This window comes from Ictidomys tridecemlineatus, chromosome 13 (assembly GCF_052094955.1).
Source record: "Ictidomys tridecemlineatus isolate mIctTri1 chromosome 13, mIctTri1.hap1, whole genome shotgun sequence".
In the NCBI taxonomy this organism is placed as follows: Eukaryota; Metazoa; Chordata; class Mammalia; order Rodentia; family Sciuridae; genus Ictidomys; species Ictidomys tridecemlineatus.
This window is the reverse complement of record NC_135489.1, coordinates 27,675,022-27,692,462: the sequence shown is the minus strand read 5'-3', so window position 1 is coordinate 27,692,462 and position 17,441 is coordinate 27,675,022. Positions and strand designations below refer to the sequence as shown.

The following is a 17,441-nucleotide window of genomic DNA, read 5'->3' as shown; positions in this document are numbered from 1 at the left end:
TTTTAGATCATCGCACTAAATTTCCACTAACAAGATAACAAATTAATTGTCTGTATTACTGTACTAGCCCAAAGTCTATTGAGTACAGAGTATCAGCTGAGTGAGGCAGCTGGGGTTTCAAGGACTGTGGGTGGGGAAGGATCCTCAGAGGGAGGTGATGAATGCTACCTTGGCTTTCTCCTGCCCCTTTAAGAAATCCCAGGCACCTCTGTAATCTGATGGTGGACTTTGGCTTTATTAGTGAGGTAAGCGAGGATGAGTAAATCAACTGTATCAGACAAGCCTCAGGACATCTAGAAATTGATCATTCTGCCGAAATAAGCACTCTGTGTTTATTAGCTGGGAGTTCATCACTATCGCGTCTCCTCATCCAATTCCTAAGAGATTTCAAAGCCATCATCATGGTATTAGCTTGTCTGACTGAACTACTAGAGATAAAGATTAGGAGATCTATCTAATGATGGGTCTGAGTTTCTGTGATTTTTTTTTTCTTCTATTGCAAAGAAGAGAGCTTTCCTAGCACACACTCTGTCTATATGTGCATGCCTGCACACAAGCACAGTGTGTTTCTGTTCTATAGGATGAATTCAGATAATGGGATAAAAAGTAGGTGGTTTAAAGAAAGGATAACCACTAAAACTTAAACTATGAAACTTCCCACACATAACAAGACAGGACTTAATAAGGAGAATATATGCTAAATTGATTTCTCTAACCAGATACAGTGGGTGATATCACACTAGAGAAAAATAATTAGGTACAATAATATTTATAATTCCAACCCCCACACACAAGGCCAGACTTCTACAGATAGGTCCATGAGAACGAGTTCATATTGGACTGATCTTTCAAAAACCAGTAAATGTGCATTTATCTATTTATACCTATATTTATATACACACATGCACTGAGCTCCTGATATCAAGCTTTTTTTTTTCTCAATGTGGCTTCTAAATAAGCAGTAATCAAAATGCAAATAAGGTGACCCAGTTAGCATGGCGCTCCGTATTACCATGCAGATGTGCTCTGCAGCTCTGTACTCCAGAGGTAAAAAGGAAGACCCCCAAAAGATGCATATATTAACTGACATTGATTAGCCCTTCATATTTGAGGGGATCTAGGGGAGAATCTTCTAGAAACAATGATCCTACCACTTATATTGCATCTGCTATGCTTGGCTTGGTCTGTTTCTAAGCTGCCCTGTGAATTTAGACTCAAACGCAGCACCAGAGGAACAGGAAGACTGGTTGTGTGAAGAACGTAACTCTTGCAGCACAAAGCCAACATGCTGGCCTGAGACAATCCAAGGACTTGGCTGGGTTCAGAGTCATGGTTTTGCTACTATCTGTGTGTATCCCCTTTCTGTGGCTCAGATATAATAAAGGACTATGCTATGTTTCCATCCAAATCTAAACTAATTTACTTTGCAATAGCCTATGCTATGCTTTATGCACTCCATACTAGCAAATTCCTAAACCACCTGATCACCAAGTAGGTAAGAAGCATATTAGATGCAGTATACCACAACATTGGTTCTAATTACATTTGGTCCTCCTGTGTTACTACCTTTTGCAGACCCCCTTTGTATTTTCCAGAGAACAAGCACCCACTGCAGTTTTGTCAAGTTTGAGTGGAATTATATCAACATCATGTTTGGTTCCATTTTCCCTTTGTCCTTGTCCTTCTCTCTCTCTCTCTCTCTCTCTCTCTCTCTCTGTGTGTGTGTGTGTGTGTGTGTGTGTGTGTGTGTGTGTGTGTGAAAGAGAGAGAGAGAGAGAGAGAGAGAGAGAGAGAGAGAGAGAGAGAGAGAGAGAATTAACTGGGACAGACAAAAACTTTCACCTGAGCTTAAAAGTACTTATGAAACTTGAGCTAAGTACAAAATTTATTTAGAGTCTATATATTTGTTTGTCTCTCTAAGAAGAAGATCTGATATCTAGGATACCGAAAAGATTAAAACCCATCCAACTTGGGATATCTCCACTTTGCATACACCTTTTTGCTGGCTTGATCTTTCCACCGTAGGATCAGGAGAAACTAACCTCCTGTAACTTAGAAATTACTACATAAAGTAAAATGCTCTTTAATGTAAAGATCCATGTGGTTTCAGCAGACACAGATGCTGTCATCTCAGCCAGTTTCTGTACCTCTAAAGCAAGAGTGACAATAAATAATCCAATTGCTTGGTGGTTTCTCTGACTCTTGAAAGCTTAGAATCAGAATTGTAAAGCTATAATAGATTCTGAGTAGGAGGAAACTGAAGCAGAATGAAATTCCAAGTCTTATCCAAGTTCATCCAGCCAATGTGGGAAAGAGCTTGCCATAACCCCATGTCACAATTTTCCTCTCTTGACTTTCATATTAACAAATTATTACTTTCTGATGTAGTTTATTAGCTGTAAGTATCCATTGAATAAGTTTTGTGTCAGTCTTATGCTAGGAAGACACAGGAAATGGGTATGAAATCTGTGCTTCCTAAGGAATTTAAATCTTATAGCAGTCACAGATAACTTGAACATATGAAACAGTTTAAAACAAGAAAATTCATACCAAAACAATGTATCATTAAAAACTAATAGTGGTTAACATAATTAAGTGCTTACTATAGCTATGTTCCATAGTAAGTACTTTTACCGATGTATTAGTTTTCTTTTGCTGCTCTAACAAATTTCCATAAATGTAGTGGCTTAAATAACAAAATGTGCTGGGTGTGGGTATGCATGCCTGTAATCCTCTGGGGAGGCTGAGACAGGAGGACCTTGGGTTCAAAGCCAGCCTCAGCTACAGTGAGGTGCTAAGCAGTTCATTGAGACCTTGTCTTTCGATAAAATATAAAATAGAACTGAGGATGTGGCTCAGTGGTTGAGTGCCCCTGAGTTCAATCCCCAGTACCCCCCAAAATAAATAAATAACAAAAATATATCATCTTATATTATTGGATGTCAGAATTCCAAAATAGATCTCACTAACCTGATATTAAGATGTCAACAGAGCTACCTTCCTTTATAGAAACTTTTGGAGAATTCGTTCTTTCTTTCTTCCTCACCACCCCACCCCACCCCACCCAGTTTCTAAAGACCATCTGTATTCCTTACTCATGGCCACCTTCCTGCATCTTCAAAGCCAGCAACATACCATCTCTCTGTGCCTATTTCCTCCATTATATCTACGTTTTTTGACTCTTCTGTTCTGCCCTCTTCCTCCACCCCTGTGATTACATTGTGACCATCTGGATAATTAAATGTGTACTCCTGATGTTAAGGTCAGCTGATTAGCAACATTAATTCTGTCTGCAACCTTAATTCTCTTGCAACATTACATGACATTAACAGGTTCTAGGAATTAGGATGTGGATAACTTGGAGGGAGGAGGGGAGGGCATTACCTATCACACTATAAAATTCCTTTAATCCTCATAACCACCTCATTTAATCATTAAGGAAACTGAGGCATGGAGAGTTAACCAAATCTACCCCAAATCACTCAGCTAGTAAAGTAGCTAGTTTGACTCTAGAAGATGCATTTCACTTCTATTCTATACTACTATACTACGCTGGGAAAAAAAGAATAGTTTTAGAATAAAGAAATGTGTGGCTAAAGTAGTTAAGGCACTGCCTAGAAGGTTTGTACTTAGAAGTATAGGTGTATATATTATTTATCCACTTATCCATCCAACGTTTTGGAGTACTTATTGAACTCAAAAAGTACTTAATCAAACAGTACTTACTGATAAGTATTTTTGGTATTTATTGAAATAAGTATTGGGAGCCAAAAAAAAAATGAGACATGATTCCTGACCTTGGAGCTCAGTTCAAGGTTAATTAATTTGCAGTTGCCTAGACATTGGCAGAGAAATGAACAAACAATTACGGACAGAGCCCCAGTCCTGTAGCAGAAGTGTATCCAGGTGGAAAGACAACAGGTTGGAGGGAGGCATTAATTCTACCTGACAAAAGATGTGGGTTAAGTTTTCTCAGCTACTTTTCCAGACATATCTCCCACTATTAGCTTTTTATGACTCATCTTAAGCACTTTTCCCTCAGTAGCACAAGAAGGAACTGTTGTTTCTGCTTTGTTCCTATCCTTCCCCAGCCCCAGCTGGCCCTCCCTCCACTTTGAGTTACTGAAGTCTACCCATCTTTTAAGACTGGAGTTTTTGTATCTGTGTCTGTTTTCCTAAATGGATGGTGGACCCCATTTCAATATGAAGTGGCTGGGGCTTCATGGTATCTGCCACTTATGGGTTATTAATGGATGTTGAATTAATAAGTGGACAAGAAAGAAACCACCCCAGAGCCCACTAGGATCTCATTTTCCTCCTGATTCATGAAGGAATCATTTGACCTCCTATCTTGTTGAGTTTATTAGTTTCATAAGTGTTTCCATGGTATCCTACTTTCTACTTCTAAACCATCTCTGGGAGATAGAAATCACAAACTCCTGAGGTTAGATAGTCAACTCTCATATAATTGCTACTTTCAGAATGATGGATCTTAGACCCACTGAATAGTGTTCCACTCAAGAGTGACCTTGCTTGAATTTTATCTCTTAAGGTTCTAGAATGAAGTAAAAGTCATTTGGCACCAAATTAATGTTGGTGAGGCCACTGTCTCTGAGCAGGTCATTTGGGGTCCATAGGCACCTTGTTTGGAATCCTTCTCATGCTACTTTCTCCAAGTCATGAGCCTTATAGTGCATGTGCACTTAGGAAGCTATGCCTGTGTCCAATTTGCACAAAGGTGAGTTCTCTCTCCACTAAGCTTAGCATCCATGGGGCTGTATCCATCTGGATAGGTTGGTTTTGCTCATTTACATAATGATGTCTCCTGAGCTGTAGAAGAGGCTCTGCCTTTTGATGATTAAAAAAGCACTTTAGTCATTGCCCTCATAAAATATAATGACTACCATTATGCCACATAGAGACTATTAGAATGTAATTCTTACAAAACAGGAACTTTAACTGTTTTGACCAATGCCATTTCCCTGGTGTGATAGATGTTAAATAAATCATTGTTGAATTAATGAATAAAATGATACAACAAAAATGTTTTAACATGTTTATTGACTTTTGCCCAGAAAAAAATATTATTCCCAGATTTCAAGAGTCTCCTTTAGTAGATTCACTTTCTTCTGTAACACAGATTTCCCTTTATTGGACATGAGTCCAATAAAAAAGGCCACAAGAAAAAGGAGCGATGGCGGAATCTAAATAGAAAACCAGTACATTAGGAAGAGAATGATTATCAAGTTTTCAGAAGCAGTTTCCTCTTGTAAAAACACATCATTTACTGGTTGACCCAAAAGTAAAAATACTGTGGGCAAGGAAAGATCGTTGAATTGAGTCAAGAGACATGGATTCAGCATTGCTACATCCACACGCAGAGTTTGTGATCTTGAGCATATCACCTGGTCCTCTGTGCCCCTGTTTCCTCGTTTGTGAACTGGAACTCTCACCTGTTATCCACAGATGAAATGGCCTCACCAATATTATTATTATTATTATTATTATTATTATTATTATTATTTTGTCAAATGACTTTTACTTCATTCTAGGACCTTAAAAAATGAAATTCAGGCAAAGTCACTCTTAAGTGTAATGCTATTTGGTGGGTCTATACTCATTCTTTCTGAAATCCACAATTATTTGAGAGCTGACTACCAAAACTCACTGTAAGAGACAGATAGCATAATGTATTCCAGAGCTCTTGCAAGATTAAAAACCACTAACCATTCACTATATCTTCACCCCTAATCCTTGCCAAACCATGGCATTCTGTAGAGATGATCAGCAAGGCAAACTGAAGGGACCAACCATCCCAGGCACATCAGCCTTTCCCCCCATGCTAGTCTGAGCTGTGTCACCAGGAAACACATGAACTTGCAAATATTAGAATTCGAAAATGATTGAAACCATTCAAGGAACCTATATTAACCATATACTACCTACAAGATATATTACTCTCTGCAGTGGATGTAGTAAGGTGAATTACATGGGATTCCCCAGGGATGATTCCATCAACTCCCTTGTTTTAAGGAAACCCTGTGGAATCAGGATCCAGCAGCGAGTCAGAGGATCTAGATACTGCCATCTACTACCAGTTGTGATTTTAGAGAAATCACATGACCTTTCTGAAACTTCAACTTCTCTTCTAAGAAATAGGACTAAATAGTAGCCATCCACAAGGGTTTTTATTTGTTTTTTCCCTATGAAGAATGAGGCAAAGTAGATAACTAGCTTTGTAAACCTTAAAGCAATGACTCTAAGGGGAGGCTGGTTTTTATTATCCAAGGTCACAAAGCTCATTAAAGGGATCCTGGGAAAGTCAGACACCATAGACCCTGCTTTTCTGCTATGACCTCTTTGACCTTGAGCAACCTGGGGAAGAGGTAATTGAGCAGCAACTACTACTTCCAAAGAAACAGAATCAAAATATTGAAGCTATTGACTCACCTTAAGGCAGTAAGCAGTGCTTTGGTCTCTGACCTTTTTGCATCCTGGGGCAGTCAATAACCTGGCCACTAGATACAGCCTGCTACTGATTTTGATTTGGGAGTAGTTTAACCTTGAACTGAGCTCCAAGTAACCAAGGCAACAGGAAGTCAGCTTCTGCATCGCAGGAGTTGGAATCCATAAATCAAGTCCCTAATGCAAACACGGTGTGCAGGTAGAGGTTTGAGGGGATAAGTGGTCTATGAGAAATTACCTTTGAAAATGAGTGGCTGTCCCTTGATAGGCTACCGCACAGTTTCAAAGACTTTTTTAGAAAAAAAAAATTATCAATAGAGGTCAATAGGTTATAGCTGGATGGTTTCATATAGGTTTTAACTTCTTCTGTTTCCTCTTAGCTCTTTCTCTTAATTATGAACAGATGTTGGATCCACAAAGTTATTAGCATTGTTATTTCCTCCTTTAAAAACATACCGGCCTCCAAATATGCAAACATCAGTGTGGCATGTGTTGTATGGGGGCATAGGCATGCTCTGAACTCCACTAAGAGCCTTCAAACAGTCTGCTGCCTGAATTTAGACAGAGATCGCTTGCCAGATCCAAGTCACCCCTGACTTTTCTCATGCCCTAGTATAAACAGGGGAGCTACATCTCAATGATCCAACCAGTACAAGGCTTTATTAGGATTCCTTTGTGTGTGTGTGTGTGTGTGAGTGTGTGTGGTGTGTGAGTGTGTGTGGTGTGTGTGTGTGTGTGTGTGTGTGTGTGTGTTTGTGATGAAGCTCCAGCCTCTAAAATCTTCCTCCTATGGAGAGAGAGAAGCCAAGCTCATGCTGGGAAGAAACTCTCCAGATGTCCCACCACTTTGGCCTCACACCCAGGAGCATCAGATGCCACCTGGAATGAAGGGAAACAAAGCCCTCCGTGGCCACCTGCCCCGTGCCCTCTCCCAAGGAGGAGTCACCCGTTCCATCTCTTGAGACCTCTGCTCTCAGGCACAGTTCATCAATTATCAAGTGTTCCTAGATTAGGCTTTGTTGAAAGTTTATCTAGTACTCTCACCCGTGCATGTTATTTCTGGGTTTGTTTCCATTATCCTTTTGAAATCCAAAAATTACTGAGAAAAAGTCAGGCCTGTTTTTTTGTGTATTTTTTTTTCCTTCTTCAATTTGTTTCCCCAAATTGACAACTCGCAAGCAGTACTAGAATCGGGGAAATCTTAAATTATCTAAGGGTTTTTGAAAAAGCCAAATAGTGACAATCTGAATGACAGAGTGTTTTAAGTGTCATCTTATTATGTTTAACATATTCTGTAACACAAACACTTGAGTAGCAAAGTATGCCCAATAGAGGTATCATCAGATCAACTTTAATGAGATGATGTGGACTGAGACTCATTTAGATTGTGAACATTTGCATGAAAATGGGTACATCTAAAATGACTTGAAATTGATTTGTTCCCAAGTGAGGGTTAAATATTCTTTTATTGCCTTCATTCCCCATGCATATCATCATTTAAAGAAGTACCTGCCCAACCTGTGTCCACAGGTACAGAGATGGCTTATCAGTGAGTTTTTCCAAAGGAGCAGTTATCCAATAGGACTGTGGTCTATTGCTCTAGAGGTGCCAGGGAGGATCTGCCTGCCTCTATTCAGAGGGAATCACACTGTGGTGGTGCAGAGGATCAAAACAGAGAATTGTCATCAGACTGCTGCCTGCTGTCCCCAGCATCAGATTTGTTAGCAGCCAGGTGTTCAAACTCATCAGTCATTCTACCCCAGTGCCCATTCTCTGATAGATTTCTAGATTTTCCCCAAACTATGTGTATTTTCTCAGTAGAAAAAGAAAGTTTAGCACATATTTAGATTTTTTTAAAATATATTAACAATAAAGAAACTAGGGAGTAAAAGTAGACACTATCTCCCCACCAATCTTCCCTGAGCTCTCTGGACTCAAAGTCACCACCACTGCTTGGATACATTTCCTTACAGATGGTCCTCGATGCACTTCAAGGATATTAGATGTTTGTTTCTAGCCTGCCACTAGCACACGTGCATATTTTACCAGCATATATGCACAAATTTGTGTAGATAACCACACCTACCCATGTTTGTGTATCTCAACGGTTGTGCCTTGCAATCTTTCTGTCATAGAATTTGATATTTGTTTATCTTCACCTTCAAGATGCCATGAAATATAAAATTCAGAAAAAGCATAAATGGCATTACTATTTAAATGTGGCATCTTAAGCAGGGGTTTCAGAGACCAGGGTGGGGAATGAGGTGAAGTTAATAGAAGGCAAAGTAAAATGTCAGTGTGGGTTTCTCCTTAGGTCGTTACAAGTGCCTTTTCCAGGTATGATACTACAATGTCTGTGTCCTCAGCCTGAAACATGCCTCAACAGACTGGGGTGGTGATTAGGTGTTACAGAGTACAGCCAGGCGGACCAAGATGGTCCTGGGTTTTGCATCTAGTTTTCTAGAAACTTCCACCTCTGACATAAAGAACAGTATGAGTTTATTCAGCTTTCCCTTAAGCTCTCAGAAATGTTTTCTCCTCATCTGTAAAATTGAGAAAACGGTAATATCCACACCACATGCTTCACAGGGTTGTCACAAGGCCCAAGTGAAGCTGATCTCACTGTGGCAGTGAGATAATGCTACTCTGCGAAGGTTGGTTGCATTGGGAAAAAAAGTGTCAAGAAATACGTGATAAAACCCAGTTTGTTGTTGCTGCTGTCAGTGGTGTGTAGCCCACAGATGAGGAGACCCTGAATACCTGCCCATGGGTTGAAGGGTCACTTTGGTCATGTCCGGAAAGAGAACTAAACTTTTGCTTACTGGTTAAAATTGGTTCTGAGGAAGCATTGGATTATAATAATTATGATATAAGTGATAATAATGATGATGACAATGGTTAAGTAGTATGGACTATGTGATAGATATTGTTCCTAAGCACCTTACATTAATTGACTCATTGAATACTCACAAAAAAATCCAACAAAATAATACTGTTACCATTCCACTTTTCTGTTTTGGGTTTTCTTTCTTTCCCTCCTTCTTTTTTTTTTTTTTTTTGAGACAGGGTCACATTAAGAGGGCATCACTAAGTTGCTGAGGCTGGCTTTGATCTAGCACTCCTCCTGCCTCAGTTTCCTGAGCTGCTGGGAATCATTCCACTTTTGTTTTTAATTAATTAATTAATTCTAATTAGGTATATATGACAGCAGAATGCATTGCAATTTATTGTACAAGTTTTCGTTTCTTTGGTTGTACAGGATGTACCATCACACCATATGAGCAGTCATACATGTACCTAGGGTAATGATGTCCATTACATTCCACCACCTTTCCTGCTCCTGTGCCCCTTCCCCTTCCCTCCCTCCCCTTTGTCCAGTCAAAGCCCATTCCAACGTTTAAAGTTATAAAAACATAACACTTGAAACTGTAGGTTTAAATAACTGTAGGTTAAGTAACTTGCTCTTGATTTCACAACTGAAAAGTGGCAGCATCTACATTCAAGCTCAGGAACAAGGTTTCAGAACAGCTCATGAGTCTCCCAGGCTTTTCAGCATCATCAAGACAAGTCTTGGGATGTTTGTTAGGCTCAAACCTTATTCAAAGGCCCCCAGTTTGGCATGTCCTTAGCCTTATGACTATTGACACACACCAGTCTCCACAATACATTTCCTGCTCCATCAGGCTGGGGGTTTTTTTGTACATATATTACTTGTACATATTAATAAGATTCAGTGTGCTATTTTGATCCATTCATACAGGTGTCCTGCTTGAATACAGCCTCTTTTTAGCCATCGTCCCCCCTTCCCAGCCTCTACTGATTGCTATTCTACATTCAGATCTGTGTCTGAATTATTTCACTTAACATAAACTTCTCCAGTTCCATAAACTCATCTTGATGCAAATGACAAGATTTTATTCTTCTAGATGGATGAATAATATTTCATTGTGTATATATACACCATATTTTCTTCATCCATTCATCCGTCCAGGGCACCCAGGTTGATTCCCTCTGGATCCTTTGTCCATTCTCCCATGTGCTCTCCTTGCTGATCTAAAATGAGCTCTGCCAAGCCTTGCCTCCCCTCTCCCCACACTGTTTTCTCCCCACACTCCCCTCTCCCCACACCTAGGACGATGATACATGAACTTGTGTGCACCTGCACCAAAGCTTTTCCTTCTCATTTAGTCTCATCTACCCAGCTGTGATGAGCAGCCTCGCTGGGGTGGAAACCATAGGAACCCCCTTTATTCTGCACAGCATAACCTTTGTAAAGATGGGTTGCTTCATCTTCCAAAGACTAATGGGATGCATATCCCTTCCAGGCAGCCAACCTGGAATGTCATCACTCCTAACTTCAGCCACAAAGCCAATCATGGCTATGGTTGTTTCTTTTCCTTCAAATTTTCTAAAATGTCATTTTTTTTTTGGTACCAGAAGGAGTTCAAATCATTGTACTATTTCCCAGGATCATATTTAGGTTCTATGTTGTTCGTCAGCCTGTTCCTTTAAATCAACGACAGGTTTTGGGTTGTTTTTTAGGGATGCCAAGTCCCCACTTAAAAGTGGACCAGACGACAGTGCATAGTAAGAACGAGGGCTCAGCGTCCACCGGGATGACCAGGAAGAAGCCAGCTGTAGTTGACAGTGTCTCAATTCCACCCACCCCGATGTTGTCTCTCCTCGCCGCATCCGCAGCAACATCAGATGCAGGTGAGTAGTTTTCAAGTGTTTGGGGTTCGCCACCATGAAGATGAGGGAGGAGAAGTCCCACTAGGAGTGACCTGTTGAGTGCAGGTAAGAGTTCTCTATTGAACTGACTCCCATGGACGCTGAGCAAGGGAGCAGCTCAGCACTGGGTTTTGGTCATGGGAAGAAGAAAAGCAGATTAAACACGGAGCCTGGAGGTAGGGATGCTGTCTACAGCTTTCCAGTTTATTCTAGTACTGGTCCAGTTAGGGCCAACTATATGATAACAATATTGATTCCTCTTTATTAGCCTTATTAGTTATTAGTCTCTGCATCAAGGGCCTTATGCATGTTATTCATATGTCTTGCAAAGAACTCTTTTTTCTATCCTCATCTTCACAAGAGAAGCTAAGAGGATAGGAACTTGCCCCAGCAACCTGGGGACAGTCAGGATTCCAAAGCCCATATTCTCCCACCCTGCATTTCATCGCCCTGTGTGCTCATCACTATTGAAAAATGGCAGTCACAGAGTTTCCTTGAAGCCTTGCTACATTCCACCCCACAATTTCACCAACTCCTCCATCATTTCCAGAATCCTCAAAAGTAGTTGAATTCCTTATTCAGATATCCTTAGTTCTCTGCAGCCTGACTCCTTCCACCACTGCCCTGTTCTACACCCCATACCACCATCTCCCCCAGCCCCTATGACAACCTCGATTTGCCAATCTCACCTCTGCCACCAGGTGCACGGGCCTTGGGTGTGACTTAACACTTGTACTTGGAGACACTCTTGCTTCTCACTTACATCCTGTAGTTCTTCAAGGCTCAGCTGGTCATGACTCTGCAAACACCTTTAGTGACCATTGTCTCTCCTGTGCCTTTATCATCTTCTGACAGACAGCATAAGAAAAGGCCCCCTGTTTAGCTTCTCCCCTGTAACAAAGTTGTACTCAAGTAAGAGGCAGGGCACATGGATTAGATTCTTCCTCTCTTCATGGAAAGCAGAAGAAAGGCACCTTCCATTGATATCTGCTGAATAAATACATTGATAAATGAATGTGGTAAGCCTGCTACAGCATTTAGAAATGCCTGTCATGATCAGAAACCCAAGAGGAAACTCATTACCGATATTCACTCCAAACTCATCTTCTCATTCAGCAGGTGGCTTTAGGCAGAGAACTTGTCTGTGTTCCCACCTCCTTCGTGGAACTCACTGGTGACCAGAAAATGAGCACAATTAAAATAACAGAAAGAAATACTTGGAAGGACACTTCCTAAATTGAGTTCAGCAAAATATTGGCAGATGTTCTTGTGAAATGTTATTTATTTATTTGTGTGTGTGTGTGTGTGTGTGTGTGTGTGTGTGTGTGTGTGTGTGTGAAGCAAGGGTAGGTAATGCTGCCTTCCTTCCTGCAAGGGTTTTCTGGGGGTTTGAGTGACCTGTCCTCATTGTTAGGCCCTGGGAGGGGAGGCAAAGAATTCCACAATCTTATTTGATCACATGACTTTGTTTTTCTGGGACTAGCTTTTGAACTTATTATGGACACAGGATTCTCTCCATTCTTTTGAAAAAAAAAAATCTTGCTTTAAAGGAGTGGGATCGTGAACCTTTGTGCCTTTCACATATTGAGTGTGAAAGGGTATTTTTGGTAGAAATGGCAGGTAGATGATGTCAACAAGGAGAATAAGAAATCAAAGAAAGGAAAGTCAGAAAGGAATGGGGGAGGGCCGCCCCCGAATCTTGATGGAACAGTGGCACTTTTGTGAAAGGGAAGAGGGAAGCATGTGGGCAGACTTCCGGAAGGGGAAACTGGTGTCAGGACTGAAACTCTGGGAAGATATCACTTAGCTAAAGTAAAATATTTGGTCTGTGGACTTCACTACCGACCCGGCTAATTTTTTATTCAACCTTGTCAGTTAAGCCTGCAACCCCTGCCTTTATGGAGTCAGAAATCAGCCTGTTCCGCCTTTGTGGGCCAAACATAAATATTTTCTGGGGGACAAAGATAAGTGGTCCCCCAGTTTTCTACCCTGCAGTCTTTCCACTCAGTGTGAGTGACACCATTCTTAGATGACATGCTTATATACACTTGTACCCAGTAATGGACACATACGCCAAGCAGAAGAAAGAAACGGGTGGGTATTAGACTTTTAAACCTGCCTCTCCCGTAATCAGAGCTGAGCCAAAACTCTCCTGTTTCAGGATGCGGGGAACAGGCTGTTTAGTTTTGGCAATACTAAAAATGAGACCCTCATGAGAATTGTACAGATTTGGTTCATTTCCGGATCTCAGGCTGCCGAGCAGAACTTTGGGGGGGAAACAAGCCAGAGATCTCCCCAGGTGCTGGAAGCCAGACCTTCCTGAGATTTCACTCCCCACAGATAAATGGTTTCCCACAAACCTGAGAGAGTTGGGAACACACTAGCTGGGCTTGTGTCCAACGCTCTGTTTCACACGTGAAGAGACAGATACCTCCTGAGATGCACAGTTTTGCCTGAGGTCATACTATTGGATGGGAACCCAATTTTTTCTGATTTACTGGTTGATTACAATGGAACCCCACTTCTGTCATAGGCCCAACATGAGCAAAAGCAGATTTGTTTCTAACTATGAACCTCGACTTCTTTGGAGAATAGTCTGGTGGAGTAGATTGTGCTCACCAAAACCAAGTTTCTGCATTTGATTTCATTTAATTGGGCGCCATAGTCATATCTATTTCTGATGAGACCCCTCATTTGATTTTTGTTTTCTTTAGAGTGCCTGTCATCATCTTCTGGCTTTATGCAGAAATCAATTTATTGATAGCCTATTTCCTAACAGATAATCATTTCTATAGTATAGTTCTGGGGAAGTAGGGGGAAAAAAAGAAAGAAAAGTTAAACTAAGTGGTAAACAAAGCAAAATTAATTCAAGAAATCACTGAGAGATAAGAAGATATTTAAATAATCTAATTAACTAGAAATTCCTTTAAAAAAATAATGAATGCTAAATGACCTAGCACAGTTCCTGACATATAGTAGATGCTCAATAAATAATCACTGCATAAAATGAATAATGGAGAACAGGAGCTGTGTGCCTCTCCAGTATGAGCAAGATGGGAGATGTCAGAAAAAAACATGCGCCATCTTGAAAGTACTTAACAATCAAACGGAAAACAATTGACAGGCACATTGTAGGTTGTTGGTAGATACTTGCCAAATAATTGCTCTGTAGTTTTTTTTTTTTAAAAAAAAAGGAACATTTCTCACATTCTTTTATAAATCTATGATATGGGAGAAATGAGTGAGTGTGGGTAAAAGGTTTAAAAATCTATCCTAGCTTAAGTGCAGGAGGAACACATGGACATGCGCATGAACCAGGGACCACCCCTCCCGTGAGTATTTTTAAGGCACTTTTTTTGTTTCTCAGAGTCTGAGATGCATACAGATTGTGAAGTTATTGATTTGTTGGAGGGACAGCAAAGACACAGGAGAGTGTGGCCACTGAAAACATGTCAGTTCATGAGCTACTGGGAGACTGGGAAGGGAGAGGCAGGGATGGCAGTGGCTGCCACCAGTGCTCCAGCAGGTCAGCGTGCATGATCAAACTGCTCAATGGCTATTGATCCGCTGCAATCCCCTGGCATGGGAAAGGAGGTCTGATTCAGGGGAGCACCACATCATTATTGTAAGTAATTAGGGCTAATGCAGTAAAAGCTTCAATAAAGTTTGTTCAAAGTGATGCATAATTTGAAACAACTTCTGTAACACTTGCCCAATAATGATTTTATAACCATATTAGATAATCCATACCAGAATAAGTCAGGCTAATTTTTCTTGTCTTCTGCATATTGAACTAACTTCACAGAGAGGTCATGCAATGTATAGAGAATTTATGACTTTACTCTGAGGCATGTGTTTTTCTTTTTCCCTTGTATTTAAGATGAAACTATGTTAATAGGTGCTATCCAAATTGTAGTAAGAACTCAGTAAAACATCAGGAAACAAAAACTATTATGTTTTTTTGCCTCTAAAGATCTAGATAAGGAGTGATGAGAAATCCAATATATCCTTTTTGTGCGCTTGTGCGCTCTCTCTCTCTCTCTCTCTCTCTCTCTCTCTCTCTCTCTCTCTCTCTCTCTCTCTCAATCTTTAGTCCAAGAACAACAACAAAAGACATGTATTCAGGATGCTGTTAATGAATCTCCAATGATCAAGGTGTAACTCTGACAGTACAAAGTAGACTGAGCACAATTCTCAGTTTCTATAAGTTTTATCTCGAGGAGAATCCACTATTCTCCCAGACTATATAATTTGCCTTTTTCTAAAATACCATAAGTAAATGAATGTATTTAAGCTTCAGAAGTCTATTAAATTTGTAGGCATTTTTGCTTCTTATGACTAAGACTGATATTATTAGGTAAACTGATTATTAACCAAACTTTTAGCCCAATTGACATAAACTATACCTGTAATCAAGATGCAAAACCTTAAGCATTAAAGATCAATTACCTTTTCAAATAATAGCGTGAGTTCTTAATTCTAATGGTATCCTAATGAAGTCCAATGTGCCAGTAGCTGGGAAACAATGACGATGTAAATTGTGTCTGGCACCCAATTTTATGATGCCTGGTTCTTCTCTCCAACATCTTCCATCTGTGAGGAGGGTCCCGAATAGCAAAACAGACTCTGGGTGCAAGAAAGCAATGACTAGGAATTTAAGAATTGAAGAATTATTTTTTTCACTTGATACTTTCAAACTTATGTAGAACCATGGCCTAACGTTCCTAACCAAAATAACAAGCCAATTCAGCCAATGTCTTGTCTTTCAAAAGAACCAGAGAAAATAAAAGTAAAATTTAATAGGATTTGAAACATCCCAGGGGCACAAATGTATATATTGAAGAAATCTTCAAATTGTGAAATAAATTCCTATGAACCCAGACTAATCGATTAAAATATACAGTACAAGGGGCTGGGGATGTGGCTCAAGCGGTAGTGCGCTCGCCTGGCATGCGTGCGGCCCGGGTTCGATCCTCAGCACCACATACCAACAAAGATGTTGTGTCCGCCGAGAACTAAAAAATAAATATTAAAAAATTCTCTCTCTCTCTCTCTCTCCTCTCTCACTCTCTCTTTAAAAAAAAAAAAAAAAAATATATATATATATATATATATATATATATATATATATATATATATATATACAGTACAAAACCTGAAAAGATCCAGAGAAAATAAAGCTTAATTTTAAAACAGTCATTCAAATTGTCTGAAAAGTACCCTACCCATAGATGCATGCTGGAGCATCAGAAAATAAGTCTGTGTCCAGAAAGCTCTGCTAGAAGTGTCAGGCCCAGAGCAACTGACCTCCCTTCTCTCTGGGCCACTAGGGTGCCCAGCAGGGGCGGAAGCTGCTGTGCTTCCTGAGGGTCCATCACACCAAAGCCTTTCTGAAAGACTACCATAATTATTGTTATTTTTACCCCAAAAGGAGTACATGAACTCTTTTCTGATTTAATCTGGATATCCTAAATCACCAGAGCCATTTCTGTGGCCCAAAGCTATATCATTCCAGAGAAGCATCAACTTCTGGCCTCTGCTTTCCACTGGGCCTCATCTTGGAAATCCTGGCCAGCTCAGCACTCCTTGGGATCTCCACTGCCAGAGCATGATTTTCAAAGGACCCATATCAAAGCTTTACGCAGCTCTTTAACAAGGAAAAAAACATGCTGGTAAAGTTGGTCCAAAACAGAATTAGAGGAATGGGCATCAGAGAAAAGGGGGCATTGGGGAAAACATGTTGAGTATGGTTGTTCAGTTAACATCCTACTAAGTGATAAACACATAATCTCTATGCTCATCTTTCCTACCAGAAAAAAAAATTATTTTCCTGGGCAAAAACCTCCAAGTTAATATAGAGACTGACAGGTTCTGGCCTTTGAGTCTGTAGCAAAAAGCAAGTGCAAGCACTCACATCTCCCTAAGTAATTAACAGTCCTCAGGCAGACGTCATGGTGGAGTAAAAGGATATGCACCCTTCACTTTCCTTGTTGCTAAGTTTGGGCTTGTTTTTCTTACACACCTTGGAATGCTCCAGTTGAACGTGCTTCAGATTGTCTGCATCTACACCTTGGTGATCTCAGACTTCCATGTTCATGTCTATAAAATGAGGAGAAAGTACCCCCAGTATAGAGGACTGTGGTGGGGAACATGTGAAATAACATTTGTGAATGTCTTAGAAAAGTAGCTTCCCATGTGCCAATAGAAGTTATTATTGCTGTTGATATTATTACTGTTATTGTTAT

The 17,441-nt window shown here is 40.3% G+C and overlaps 1 protein-coding gene across 4 annotated transcripts in view; it reads left to right on the top strand.

Annotated features, from left to right (window-relative positions):
- The window catches only part of Setbp1 (SET binding protein 1), a 364,342-nt gene that overhangs the window by 323,512 nt on the left and 23,389 nt on the right, over positions 1–17,441 (top strand). For 3 of the 4 annotated variants that reach the window (XM_040273487.2, XM_040273489.2, XM_078030096.1), the window contains exon 5: positions 11,008–11,178. The exons of the other annotated variant lie outside the window; for it this stretch is intronic. In XM_040273487.2, coding sequence (XP_040129421.2) covers positions 11,008–11,178 — 171 coding nt within the window. The remainder of the gene's footprint in view (positions 1–11,007; positions 11,179–17,441) is intronic. 4 annotated transcript variants of the gene reach the window in all.